At 41.7% G+C, this 15,178-nt stretch overlaps 1 protein-coding gene and 2 long non-coding RNA genes across 4 annotated transcripts; 2 read left to right on the top strand and 1 right to left on the bottom strand.

Annotated features, from left to right (window-relative positions):
• The first annotated feature begins 3,234 nt into the window (after positions 1–3,234).
• LOC145438112 (uncharacterized) lies at positions 3,235–4,145 on the top strand. Its single transcript, XR_013914822.1, has 3 exons — positions 3,235–3,550; positions 3,616–3,666; positions 4,050–4,145. It is a non-coding gene; the product is annotated as an uncharacterized LOC145438112 (long non-coding RNA).
• On the bottom strand, positions 4,090–7,308 carry LOC145438124 (uncharacterized). 2 transcript variants are annotated; one of them, XR_013914835.1, is made up of 3 exons: positions 6,790–7,308; positions 6,539–6,713; positions 4,090–4,363 (listed from the first exon to the last, which is right to left on the bottom strand). It is a non-coding gene; the product is annotated as an uncharacterized LOC145438124 (long non-coding RNA). The 2 variants fall into 2 exon arrangements; XR_013914836.1 differs by having other exon boundaries at positions 6,780–7,308.
• Positions 7,309–10,223: 2,915 nt separating this feature from the next.
• On the top strand, positions 10,224–15,162 carry LOC145438041 (tudor domain-containing protein 7-like). The gene has a single exon (XM_080315408.1). It carries the CDS (start codon positions 11,685–11,687, stop codon positions 14,511–14,513), a length of 2,829 nt encoding a protein of 942 aa, XP_080171534.1. The 5' UTR covers positions 10,224–11,684; the 3' UTR covers positions 14,514–15,162.
• The last annotated feature ends 16 nt before the right edge of the window (positions 15,163–15,178 follow it).

Consider the following 15,178-nt stretch of genomic DNA (forward strand, 5'->3'; position numbering starts at 1 on the left):
TTTTACATCACTACAATCATTTTGCGACAGCTAATCAAATGTCTATTTTTTCCGCCAATCTGTGGGTCACACTCGTTAGCTTCTAGACAGCATCGAGGTGTCCGCTGCCCATTATATCAGAAATAACCAGGTTTCATGAAATGACAATGCGTGCTGTAGGTCGGCATATCGTAACGTCGCTCCAAGACAAGCTACAGATCTTTGAATGACAATGATGGTTCCGTCAAACAGATATTGCGTGTTGATCACCCGACAAAGCGCAGAAAAGTATTTGCAATAAGTCCAACAAATCGATAAAATTTTCAAGTAACTTCTACATTCTCAGAGTCTACGATTTTAAAAATACATTGGTTATTTACGTAGTGAGAGTTACGCTAAGCGAAATGCAATTGGAACGCGACTGCCCTCGATGATCATTCAAATCGGAATAATTATCAATAATATTATTTTCATTCATGCACGTCGCGAATCTTTATTTATCTTCAAATAGATGTCGACTGGAGTGGGCAAGTCATGAATCACAATTTGAGATATGAACATAGACAGTGAGCGATTTTATGTGGTATGCAGGGCTTTGGAGCCGGAGCCGGAGCCCGGAGCCGGAGCCCCGGAGCCGTGCATTTTCACCGGAGCTGGAGCCGGAGCCGGAGCTCTACATAAAATTCAGCCGGAGCCGGAGCCGGAGCTGGAGCCCGTTATTTGAGGAGTAGCTCCGGCTCCGACCTATTTCATAAGATGCTATTATATATGCAACAAACACATCTGCTGATTCATCATAATTGAACAGCAGGCCTGAATTTTAATGCTGTGCGCAGCAATGGCATAGAGCAGTGGTTCCCAACGTGGGCGATATCGCCCCCCAGGGGGCGATTTGGCGATCTAGGGGGGCGAAAATGACGAAGGGGGCGATAGGGGGGCGAAAATGGACAAAGGGGGCGATGGGGGGCGAAAATAGCGAAGGGGGCGATAGGGGGGCGATGACGCGTCAAAACGGCTGACCTTTTTTTTTTTTTTTTTTTTTTTTTTTTTTTAGTCATCCACCTAGCAATTTGGAGAGAAAGAACGTTATTTTCAGCTCTGAGCGGAGAAAGATGACCTTTTTTTTTTTTTTTTTTTAGTCAACCCGCCGGTGATTACAGTCTGTATGCCCAATTATCGGTGCACAAAATTTGGGGGGCGATGATCGGTGTTGACCTCGAAAAGGGGGCGATCGGTCGAAAAAGGTTGGGAACCACTGGCATAGAGTAAAGTGCGTTCTAATGCAGCTATGATGTTGTCGACAATTGACAAGTATACATTATCACGTCACAAGCCGGCACGGCGGCACCTAGTCTATCTGTCTTCGTTGCTACATCGGATGTTACTGACGGCTGACAGACTCTAGACTATTATAACTAACCTATGGGTAGATTTGTAATCTATATAGACCAGGAATGGTCAACCTTTTCGGCTAAAGGGGCACATGCAATTGACGAACGAGTGCGCGGTCCACTAGTCGCGCCAAGCGGGTAAAATTTTCAAAGTTTATAAATAAACTAGGTCAATAATATTATTACTTGAGTATATTGCGGGTCTATATTGTATACCGCCCGCTAGGCTCAGTTTGCAAAGACACGACTATTCGGCGTCTGGCCACATCGATATCGAAGGTCTCCGATAATATGCGACAATCATTTTGTGCCTACATTTCACCGTCGACTATGTTTATGCGAGCGCAAACGCGAAAAGACTTTCTCCCGTAATTGCGAATACAGTTAGACTCAATCAGGTAAATTAGGCGTTTATTTCATTTTCAGTAGGGGCCAGGGGGTAGGCTACCAAGCAAGAAATCGTGTGACAATTAAATACGCGAAGCGTGAAGAAAAATTTCGCTACTATTTTAGTTTATTGTAATATATGACGATTTACTGAAAATGTGACCGGACCCTGGATCTGCCAATGCGTCGGAACTGATATTTTAGTCATCAACATCCCAAGTGTCGCAGCCAGAATTGTAATTTTTGGTTGGCATTGCATTGCAAGTCCACAATCTTAGCAATTCATTTTCGATAATATAATAGGAAATTACCTCGCGGGTCACGCAAAACCCTCTCTCGGGCCACATTTGCCCCGCGGGTTGGCCACCCCTGATATAGACAGACCCATTCGATAATTTCAGAGCCGGAGCCGGAGCTGGAGCCGGAGCAGTGGTAATAATGCGGCTCCGGAGCTGGAGCCGGAGCCACTGTATGATTGAAGAACGCTCCGGAGCCGGAGCTGGAGCAGTTTAAATTTACGGCTGCTCCAAAGCCCTGGTGGTATGCAATCAATTTGACAAATCGAAAGCAGGATTGTTGTTCTGGCATAACTGTCAAAGTATGGAAAAAGTATGGAAGTATGGAAAACACATTCCATATCATACTTGGGAAATTTCCATACCATACCATACTTGCACTCTTCCATATTCCATGCCAAAATTTCGTTCCATACCATACCATATACTCCCATATCATACCATACCATTCCATACCATGCCCTGCTTTCAACAGCCTATAATATATATGACCCTACCGAAGTAGGCTACTTGGTTACTTCAGCACTACCTTCCAGTTATTACTCGAAATTATTTTAGGTGCTGTTTGCCGTATAGGTTGTCATAACCAGTGAAAAAATCCGCCGTTGGTCGCTCCCGTGTGTCACTGCGTCTCATCAGAGTTGGATGAAAAGGTTTATGAGTATATTTTTTAGCGGTTAACATAACAAATATAACTAAATTTACATTAATTCTAAAATTTTCCTAATAGCTTTGTGGCCCACCTCAAATGCTCCTGTGGCCCACCAGTGGGCCATGGCCCACCCTTTGAGAACCCCTGGCCTAGGCCAAGATGGGTGTCTGATTCCATAGACTACTCCAAGTCGCTTCGACATCTTCCTGTCTTTTCATTGTATCGCATTTTTGTGGTGTATTGAACTGATAAAATATGCTAATAAACCAACGATGAATGATGATGAAGCTGTGTTAGCTGTAATTCTGATTCTAATCTAATTTGGAAAAAACTGTGGAGCTCTAATTCTAATTCTAATCTAATTTAAAAAAAAGCTGAATATTTTCTAGTTGTCCAAACCAACCTAAACGGGCATAAGCGCCCCTAATCAACGGTTTTTGGGTAAAATTTCTATTCGATTTTTGCGAAATATTGTGACGTGATGAGTGAATTCTGATGGCAAATTCGGAATCAACATCGTCAAATTAGGTTGACTAAGGCCCTTTTCATACCGGAGTTTCGGGAATAACATTTCTCGAAAATGTTTACCGGAACCCCTCTATGTGAACATAACACTGGTGTTTCGGGGCGGTATGAACGCGCTTATTTTCGGAGATTTTTACGGGACCGACTTAGTATGAACACGAATGGCGCAGCTGGGTTCCCGGAACGCTGTCAATCAAACTTTTTGTTACGGTAACGCGCTGTTCATTCAGGCTGCTTGTATTTCGAGGTCAGCTACCTGCGGAATTTTGATCTTCCTGTGTAATGGTGTTGGGAATGCATTATTCTTGGATTTATATTCTGTAAGCTCACAATACGTAGTCACTGACTACTATTCAGCTTCTTTTATCTGAGGTTTTGTAAACAGAGCAGCGCGGCTAAAAAGGTAGAACACCATCTCCAAATGATGCAGTATTGGGTGAGTTGCCTGAAAACTTCAGGAGTTCAACACTAATTTGGTAGGTGATCTTAACCCTTACCAAATTTGTTACATCAAAGGCAAGTTTCTAACCATGGATATGCTGTGCGTAGGTTAGTCACTGTCGTATACGCCTACTGAAAAGGGGAGTCAGTAACATCCGCTTTGATAGTGGCAGCACAGCAGAGAATGATGTCCTTAGCTCTGAATCATTAACCAAAATTGAAATTGTATCAACGGGCTGGTAAACCATCGTACATCATCCAAGCCATAATTTGGTTTTAACCTATGCGTTCATTTTCTTGTTGCAACCAAGTCATTCCTCCGTCATGCAATGTTAGGAAGTTACTAGGCAAGTGTAACTTATTCTGATCTTTTCGCAGGTCTAGATGGAGGATACTGATGAAAAAGGTGGAACTGTGCAAGTGTGCATTAAGTTATAGTTTCTCTCATGAATAAAATGAAACAGCACAAACACATCTGGTCAAGCTAGAGCATTGTTTATTGAGAAAGTTACACAGGGCATTTCTGACGTCTGGGCCAGCGATACTGGATCACCACCAGGTCTTGTCTTCATCGCATATACCATCCTCTGTATCATTCTGGCCTTAGCGGATTGCAGTTTCTGAGCAAAGCCGAACACCGCGCCTTCAGTCGACCAAAATCTTTCAACCTTCAAGTGTGCTTTGCTAAGTTTCTGAAAAAGCAATTGTGAATTTTAAGGGTAGCAGAAAGAAAATTTACATTACATATTTGAAATTAGCTTTAGCTTATGCTCTGTGTTTCAGGGAAAAGGCTTCATGAGCCGGGGCTGAAAGGGACAGGCTGCGTCATCAGTCATGTAGGCTAGTACGCAACCCTCTGGCTCCCAATCATGAAGTCATCCTGAAAAACTTGAATGCAGCAAATGCATGTTTGGTACAAATGTTGCTGTGGTAATTTTTTATCCACCCACAACACTCAGACTACAAGTACTGGAATTTCAAAATGCGCAACTTCAACTAGAACTACTTAATTTTTTAAACTAGCAACTAGAACAGCGGTGGCCAACCTTTTCAGCCAAATAACCACATTCGATTGACGAACTATTCTGCCGGCCACTAGCCGCGCGAAGCACGAAAATTTTTTGAAGTTGATAAATTAATAATATTGTCACTTGACTATATTGCAAGCCTGCTGTATATCGCTGGGCTCAGTTTGCAAGGACTGGACTATTCGGCATCTGGACATATCGATATCGAAAGCTTCGTCCAACATGCGGCAATCATTTTGTGCCTAGGTTTCATAGTCGGTCTTTCTGCGAGCGCAAACGGGAGGTAGCGAATATATATATAGTTAGACTCAATCTGATAGATTAGGCGTTCTTTCATTTTCACAAAGGGTAACCATATTAAAAGCAAGAAATCGAGTGACAAGATGTTGCGCTAAGCATGTAGAAAATTTTTACTTTTGATTAATCTATCGCAAAGTATTCTGCTTCATTGTAGTGTATGAAGATCTACCAAAATGTGACTGGCTCATAGACCTACCAATGTGTCGGAACTGATATTTCAGTCGTCACATCTCAAGTGCTGCGGCCAGACTAATCAAATTTTTGATTGGCCTTGCAAGTTCACAATCTGTGCAATCCATTTTTGATAATACTACTAATTTCGGAAATTAACTCGCGGGCCACGGGTTGGCCGGCCCTGAACTAGAACTATCAACTTTTCAAAATCTGCTATTAGAACTAGAACTACTCACTTTCAAATATCCGCAACTAGAACCAGAAACTATTCACTTTTTCAAATCCACAACTAGAACTACATAGCTAACTAAAAGTAACTAAATAAGTAGGTTGATGTACATGTCTGACTACACTACAAAAAATATACAAATTTGGTCTCATTTTCTGCAATTTCAGTCAAGTGAGCAGGGTTGTAACCAAGTCACAAGTCGATCCCACTTCAATAGTTTTGACTAGATTCAAGTCGAGTCATTTTCAATTTATCACCGAGTCAAATCCGAGTCCAAGTCATCGAGCAGAGCGTCGAGTTCGAGTCATGGTTTTATGACTCGAGTCCAAGTCATTATGTTGATTGCTCAGTTTCCAGTTTAAGTCTATTTTCCATCAATTTGGGTCTTACTTTTGAGACAGAAAGTAGCCTACTTGGCAAGAACAATTGGTCTTTCAGACTTCTTTTTCTGACATAATGATTCAAGACCAAATTTGTCTGACCTTTTTGCAGTGGTATGCTACGCAAAAACTGGCTGACATTACGCCATGACAAATGTAGAAATATTACTATGCACTAGGGCTGGGCAAAATTGAGTACCTGAGTGATTCGATTCTGAATCACTTATTACGCTTCGAGTCGAGTCAAGTATCATCATGATGACATCACAACACAATGTACCATGCCAAAATTCAAATGTGTAGGCTACCTTTTATGCCACCATAAAGAACATAACGCCTATTGCCCGTCACATTAAAGATACTTCAATATTTTTTCGACCATACCGTTTTCATTGCACTGCTTGACAGTGTTATATGAGATGGCCATGACTTCGGAAATACGTTATTTCCAGCAACGTTCATAGCTTTGTACTATATCTCGTATGTTGTGACACGGCCAATCAAGGTTTCAAGGCTTACTCAGTGGAAAAGTTTATCAAAACTACGGTATAATTCTCGTTAGTTAATCAACTTTCAGTATAATATCAGTAGCCTACTAGAAAAGTAGTATTTTACTACTCGCCTCGAATCAATAAAGTTAATACTCGATTCAGATTCGAGTACTCTAATCATTGTGGCTAGCCCTACTAGGCACCAGCAATTTTTATTAAAATCAACTTGTGACAGTTGCCTTCTTAAAATACATCTGATGTTTACCTGGATCTAGAAATGATTGGCTTCATTGGCTAGCCTCCAAAGAGCGACAGCTACTCAGCAAGCAAGAGAAATTGAGTTTATGTAATTTGCTTGCTGCTTTTCGTTATGGTCTCGAAGCTCGTCGCAGAGTATACCAAATGTTTCTCTCACGAATTTCTCGATTTCCCTGGTTTCTCTGTACAGTGTACATAAAATTAGATTTACCTAAACCATTATACAGCAATCACAAAGATAAACTGACTTTGTCGTACCTCGTACGCAGATTTGATCGGTGGTTCTTTTCATTCCAGGACTCTATACTCTTTGCTGGCTTTCAGTTTCTGCTCTCAGCTTCGGTTGATAATATACAAGCCAGGAACATGCTCGGGCTCTATATTACTGATACAGATATTGAGTATAGAGCCCCATACACTTCGAGAAGGCATATCCGCAACATCCCATAGCTAAAAGTTGGAGCCAACTTCTCCGCATCTCACGTATATGCCTCTCCCACATTGTTTTCCACAAGCATATTACAACTGGAACACCCCACAGACATGGTTTCGTAACTATCAACACTTACGGAGAATCGCGTTCATACTGGCCATAATTTCCCGCGAATTTACCGAAAAAACGACCTGTATGAACATAAGTTCGCGGTAACTCTAAATAGGTATGAACGCGCCCTTTTCCCGGAACTGTTTCGGTAATTTTTTCTCTATGTGAACATCGCCTGTTTCGGAACTTGTTCCCGAAAGAGTTTCGTAAATCCGGTATGAAAAGGGCCTAAATTAACCATTCTAAAAAAGCAAAAAAAGTTGAAAAATGTCGACCAGTGGTATGGTTTTGGCCCCCAAGTGTCCAGTACTAAGTATGGAGAATGGACACTTGATGGACACAGGACTACGCGTGACTATAGATAACTGACCTACGTAGGTTAGTTATCTATAGCGTGACACTTCCAATCTAAAAACCTAAAGGCGAGGTCGGCGCCCTCGGCGGTAAAGTCTGTATGACAACGGCAATTATATTTTCGATTAGAACCTACCTAACCAGGGCATCAGGTCGTCTCTTATACATTAGACTTGGGGCTAGATACAAAATCAGAGTCTCGTAAATTTCGTTTTACTGGAGAAGCAGGCACTTTTGCACCGGAAAGCAAATATGTTTCCTTATCCATTCATATCCAATTCAATGCTCCTGTTTCGCTATGCTTTTATTGCTCTTCCATCTCGTTTTACCATGCCACCACTGGAATTAGTTATAAGATGACAACCATAATAGCAGTATGATTAACTACACTATTTTAAGCATATAGTTGTGTTATCCCGCTATTCCTTTTTGGCTTTTTATAACACAAACCTGTATATATCGGACGGAGCGAGGTATTTGAGTATATACATAAGTTTGAACAGCTGTCATTTTGATTTGTCTAGATCAGTGGTTCCCAACGTGGGCGATATCGCCCCCCAGGGGGCGATTTGTCGGTTCAGGGGGGCGAAAATAGCCAAGGGGGTGAAAGTGGACGAAGGGGGCGATAGGGGGGCGATTGCGCGTTGAAATGGCTATATTGGCGTCCATGACCATAACTGCCACACCCAAACCCTCAATTGGGATGGAGGGCCCACAGTTATTTCGTGAATTAACATTAATTAAATTATAAAGTATTATTTTGGAAATCAAGGCAACTTTTTCCAAAAAATTTCGCGCTGCGCGCCATTTCATGGCCACATATTTATTGCTTATTGGTCACCCTTCCTCCAAGAAATAATACGCATGAGTTATAGAAGTGGGCATCTCGGCGTCAGCCATTATCGCACCAAGGCATATAAAGTTTCAGGCCGTGTAACATGCGACTCCGTGAAGTGTGCCAGAATGAGAAAACCTTGGCGGAAAAGGACTGCCTTTATGCTGACCGACTTCGATATATATACTATATACACATATATATTTAATTGTCCATGGGCGCTTAAACGGCTGACACCAAATGTTTCTGTCCTGGCAATCAACACCCCGCAAAAAATGCCATCTCGCAGAGAAAATTAATTGCCAGTGCAGAAATTGAAATCGTGTGCGTCTTTTAGTTTAGTACATATGGGCGATTTGAATATCTTTTGACATAGCAGACAGGCCACGAAATGTCATTACGTAACGAAGTCATTATACCCACGGGTCCGCCCGGATATGTTCAATTATTATTTACGGGCCCTACAGTTTCCAAGACACCTCACTCAGCTGTACCGGTAAATCTGAATACATGAGCAAAGAGAGGATAAAAAATTGTTAGCAACATATATGCAATTCCCGATCATATTAACCGATTCAATCATGACTGATAGAAATTTTTCGCGCTTCGCGCGAATTAGGCCGATTAACTAAAGAGTCCGAAAATTTGTGCTGAGAAGTAGCGGTAAAGAGGTATCGGGGGAGTTGGGTCTGAGGGGTGCAGAAGTTTGCTTATTCGCCCTATGGAGGAGGGTCAAGACCAACGTATTGCGGTGGGCCGTGGGGGCTGACGAAGTGCTGTTACGGTCCTTTTGGAATCAAGTCGGAGAATTCACCTATTTTGTTAGTCAACTCACCAAAATTTAGCTGGAAAAGTGTAATTTCGAGGTCGAGCCGAAAAGTTGACCTTTTTTCTTAGTCAACTCGCCGGTGATTTCAGTCTGTATGCCCATTTCTCGGTTCCCAATATTTGGGGGGCGATGATCGGTCTGGAGTTTGAAAAGGGGGCGATGAGTCGAAAAAGGTTGGGAACCACTGGTCTAGATCAAAAGTCGTTGGCTCTTCTTTGATTCATTGTAAAGTTGAGTTTTCTGTTGCGATTCAAATGACAGTTTTGATCCTTTTCATTTACTTCTCTACCCATCAATGCTATCATCTTCGAAACTATCCGTGCATGCAACTTATGCAGTGGTTTCACACCTCTTTCCACCCACGTACCATTTCAATGTTTTATGCTGTGCTCGCGTACCACACACATACATAGGTTACGCGCGCGGAAGGCTGTCAAAAATGCTTCCATCGTGTTGAGCTGACAGTGGAACAGGGAATGACCTGCCCATTTCAAGGCGCAATATATGATTTCTGTAGTGGATCCATTTGGAATTCTTGTGGTCGAATATATCAACTCGGCATTTTGTTAGGTAAGAATCCAATGCTTAACGACTAGATCTCTTCCCTGTACGCCGTGATTGGTGGTTTTGCCCCTACCTCCGGCTATGACCTCAAAAACTTGAAATCAACCCCACCTGAACTAATAACTCCCTTCCGGTCTTGAAAATGCAATCTATTCGCGTACCACCTGGAAGACTTTCGTATACCACTAGTGGTACGCGTACCACAGGTTGGGAACCACTAAACTAATGCAAAGCCTGCGAAAGATAATAGCATTCTCCTTATTCTTCGGATCATATCTGGTCAGCTTTTTAATAAAGTTGGTCGACAAGATAGCGTAATGGTGAAGCGTCCGGCTTCTTGATCGGTCGGTCGTGGACTTGTAGAAGCGGAGTTATTCGAGTGTTTTGTTGATAATTGTCGGATTATCCTTGATCCGGGGATTATCAACGAAAAACTCAGATAGTTCGGCTTCCACTAGTCGGAATTGACTCAAATTTGATTTGCATCGTCTTTGAAGTCAGCTCAACTATTTCATGGGGTTGACAGAAAAATTTGAGAAATTTTTTTTTTCATTTTTTAAAATAAATTGAAAATTTCAATTCAAGATTGCACGGCCTTCACTGGTTGGAATTGAGTCAAATTTGGTGTGCATCGTTTTCTTGGACAACCTGACGATTTAGTCATTAGGCGAGTGAGATTTGGAAAAATAATTTTTTTTTGAACAAACCTACTATACAGGTAACCAGTAAAATTCTATCAAAGCTTTATTGCGAGCTTATATCTTTTTAAACAGATGCATTAATGTTGCAGCTTACGGCGAACAGATTTTGGAAAAGTGGTGTATAAAAGCTATTGTCACACCAAATCCGATAATATTTATCATAATCTGTTCAAGACACTGCAATTAGCCTACCCGTGAATGCGCTTATAAGTCGAAAATCGATATTGTTTCGAATATCGGCAGATCCAAAATACAATGAATGTAGCAAAAATGTGGAACGTCAATTCTTCGCAACAAGGCCGATTTCTAGTGCTCTCTGGTTGTCGACCATGCAATGGCGTGTTGCACAACTATCCTTAGGTTAGTTTTCAATAAATAACACAAGGAATGTCCCTGGTTACAGCATCTTAGCCATTCCATGATCACCTTGATACATTTGTTATTTTACGGGGATCAAATAAACCCCAAGGGTTTGCTGACCCAGTCTCACAAATTTGGCGGATGACGAGGCACACACCAAATCAAATGCGTCAGAAGTCGCATTGATTCTCAATAAATAGTCATTTGCATAATTTTTCTTTGTGTGAAAATCATCTTACAACACTGTTCATTTTGGGCATCAGTATTCTAGTGAAATGTGGTAGATTTTATGATACGCTGAAAAAATTTTGCTTTCATTTGAGTCTTACCGATTACCGAAAGTGTCTGTCAAGTTATCAAACACCACTGTTCTAATTAATATTAATCCCCAGGCTTGTAACCAAGTCACAAATCATTCTCGCTTTTATTGTCTTGACTAGAGTCAAGTCGAATGATTTTCAATTCACCACCGACTCAAGTTCGAGTCCAACGTGGAGGTTCGAGTCCGAGTCATAGTGTCTTGTGACCCGAGTCCAAGTCATCATGGTAAATGTTCAGTTTTCAGATCGATCCGGTTAACCCCACTTTTTCCAACTTTCCCGAATGAAATAGAATGGCTCACATTCATAACATACCGGTAGTAATTTTCGTCAGTTTTGACAGTTTCTGGCCCTATTTTCCAAGTATCAGGACTGTTAGATTAGATATCAATAATGCGGTTACTTTACTATTCTCTGACGTTACAATTGAATGTCTGTCTTAGCCGTCCTAGTCCCGAGTCATGCACTATTACCCGATTACAAGTCAAGTCATATTACGCATTTGAAAAAATTTTTGGAGTGAAGTCGAGTCACCAAATAATTGTGACTCGAGTCGAGTCATTTCAACCCGGAAGTGCCCTTGAATTTTTTCATCGATTTACAGCGTATTTGGTAACTATTCCTTGAAGAGAACTATCAATTGAAAATGGATCGAACAAAAAAATTTGTTCGGTCTGTATTGATATCATCCAAAGAGGGAGTGCCTGCGCACCGTTTCGAGAAAGATTATCGAGATCTGGTGAAGGAAGAATTGAATCCAAGAAAATTTGGCTTCAACAACATCGATGATTTTATGACATCGATGAGAGATGTCGTAAGAGTTTCGCGGACACGGGGTGAAGTTACTTTCCACGCTGTCGAGAATGCGGAGACTCAACACATGAAAATTCTCGTTTCCAATCAAAAATCCAAGTGCAAAAAACCAAAGAAATTGACATTCAAGTGGCAAGCGCCTGTCCAAAGGACATATCAAAGACCATATCAATCATCGGGTTGGTCGAAACGGATTGTAACCTATGGTAGTAAGCCGCAGAGTGTGAGTAACCCGCCACCTTTAATGAGGTCCGTTGAACAATATCATGGTACTGTGAGTTATCGGAAAATTAACACACCACTCCTAAATGCGAGTAAACCACAACCTTCAATGGGACCTTCCGGACAAAATGCTAGCACAGGGACTTATCCAAAAGGTAACAAGGCACTTCCAAGGAAAATATCAGTCAAGGTGAAATCTGCTTACACGGATGGCTCAGGAAAGCTGAGTCCCGTGATTCTCAACAGAATAAAGAGTGTCCTCGGAAATAATCCTGGTGGCATGCATGCACAAGACTTTCAGAGTATCTATTTCAAGGAACACAAAACTGAGATTTCTGACTCTATTATAGACGATTTGATTAATGGTATTATCAAAGGTGCGGCAAGGGTGGAGGTGTATCTTTTCAAGCAAGGACAAAAGTACATACTATATCCGTTGAAAAATGAAGCTTGCCAAAGTGAGTCTGCTAGTATACGACAGAAGAAAGATGATGGTAAAAAGTTCAGTATGGACGCTGATAGTAATCTGGTTTCGATCAGCGGAACTATCAGAAAGCAGCTCGGTCAATTGCTCAGCGAAAGAAAGGATGGCTTGACGTTTTATGAGCTGAAGAACGCTTACGTGAAAAAATACCATTGTCAGATTTCGGATAGTATTTTGCACGCTGTCGAGTGCGGGCAAGTCCGTGACGTAGCAATAATAAATCGACAATGTATCGGGAACAGAGAGTATGTGAAATTTTATCCGATAGCTGACCAAAGCCTGGTGTCAGCGATGGACAAACTTACTATCAACAGCAGGAGAGAAGTGTTTGGCATACCATCTAAATACAAAGATAACATCAAGAAAATTATCGAAGGCAAAACACGGGTAGCATCTAAGGGGGCACTCGGTAAAGGTGACGGTGACTCTCACAAAGTCGCAATTCCTTGCAAAATCATCAGTATTGAATCTCGCAAGCCTGAGACTGTGCATGTCGCCAAATCTGATGCAGGTAGAGCGAGGTGTTCTCCACAGCGAAAAATTGCCAAGGCCTGCCCGCGAAAGTACTCGGCTCTGACATCAGCTACTCAAACCACCGGTTTCTTTTCGCCAGAAAAAATGGTTTTAGAACAGAATTCTCTCCATTCGGGAAAGGTCACTCACGTCTGTGACGAAAACGGTGCATATTTTTATGTTCAAATATTCAAAAATCCAAAATTTATTGACATTGTTGACAACATACAATGCGGAAAAAATGATTTAGTACACGGTGAAATTATGCCGGGATTACTGGTCGTTAGCAACGGGAAACGTGCAAAAGTGGTTTCCACTGCTAGAAATCTTGTGATGGTGTATTTCATAGATTATGGAACTACAATGCGGGTAGGATTTCAAGAGGTTTATCATTTTCAAAAACATCTGTACCAGATACCGCAGCTCGCGGTCCTATGCACTCTCGACAAGCAGAATTATGACTGCAAGATTTTCAAAGAGGGCTGCCGTAAAATTTTGCCTACGCTTCTGAACAAAAAAGTCGTGGTCAAGGTGATCTCGACGTCAGTTGGAGACTTGAGAGGAAAATCGGGTGTCGCTCATGCCGTGCATGTTTATCATTCGGGCGCGAATGTTAACTGTGAGATTATGAAGAATGTGAAAATGTCTTCGACGGAAGATGATGTCGAATCAACATCTGGTTCGAACAAATATGAATCTGACTCATCATTGTCTAGTTCTGTGTCTTCAAGTGAGGAAGATGATTGTCCGTCCAATACATCTTTGGAAAACGATGTCACGGTCACTGAAGCGGTCAGCAAAGTTGAACCATATAATGACATCGCTTATGTTGACCCGCCCAAGTCATTCTGCTATCAGGGCGCCATGGGAAAGATGATAGTTGTTGAAATCACCAGAGTACTATGGCCGGATCTTTTCATGGTGCCTGTCGAGAGACTCGTTCACCTTCAGAATATCACCTCTATGATGACACATTACTTTTCAAAAAGTGCCGGTAAACGCTGCAACCCGTGGAGAGGCGACAAGGGTATTTACGCCGCGATCTGCGATAGGTATACTCGTCCTATGTGGAGGCGTGTTGAAGTGCGAAGTGTCAATGGAAGGCATACATCGGTTTATTTGGTAGACCGCGGTGAATTGGATGTGGTTCCTACGGGATCTTTACGCTATCTGCCTCAAAACATCACCATTTTGCCGAAGCTCGCGATGGTGGGTAGACTTGGCGGTATCAAAATCAAGGACTCCTTGTCATTGGACGCGATGAAGCGCTTCGAAGAAGCAATCACAGGCCGTGCATTGACCGCGCATGTGTTGGATTGTTTCTTCGAAAACAATATGTTGGTGTACGACATCTGCGTTTACCGGGATGGCAGAAAGGGAGTCGAGTGCGTTAACGATCTGATGGTGGACGAATGGGAGATAGCCGATTATTTGACAGTGTAATATTGTGTTGGCTGCTTGGCATTGAAGATTTTCATTGTCATACTGCCTGTGCTGTTTGAAAGGAATTTCACAATCAGATTAGTGATTCTTTTTCTTGGTAACGCACTTGAAGAATATAAATTATTACATATTTGAGGAAATTTCATTACTGTTATTTACATTTGTTCCATTCTTATTTTGCTCGCGCCATGATTGTTTGTAGTGTCTTTGAATTATTGTGATGCTATCTTCATCCACCTTTGATAAGTGTTCACTAGTGATTTACACCTGCCAAACTGTACTAATGTAGGAAATTTCACTGTGCCCGTTGACATTTGAATGCTGCGTTATGGAATATATTATTTTCTTTCATTCCGTTTCTTTGCAATTGATCCATGGCATCACGTCCTTGCTGATATTTTTCCCACCTCGATTTTGTTCTGGCTATGCTGTGCTACAATTTACTTGGTTTCATTTTTTCCGCTGTACCTTTCTGGTTCGAGTCTTGCACAATGACCCAAGTACGAGTTGATACAGAAATTGACTCGAGTCGAGTCAATTTACGCATTTGTGAAATGACTCGGGTCAAGTCAAGTCACCAAAAAATCGTGACGTGGGTCGAGTCATTTCAACTCTGATAGTGTTCTTGAATTTTTCCATTTATTTACAGCGCATTTGTTAACTAT

The sequence above is a fragment of the Botryllus schlosseri genome, chromosome 4, assembly GCF_051294905.1.
Source record: "Botryllus schlosseri isolate E-star chromosome 4, Bs_hap1, whole genome shotgun sequence".
NCBI lineage: Eukaryota > Metazoa > Chordata > Ascidiacea > Stolidobranchia > Styelidae > Botryllus > Botryllus schlosseri.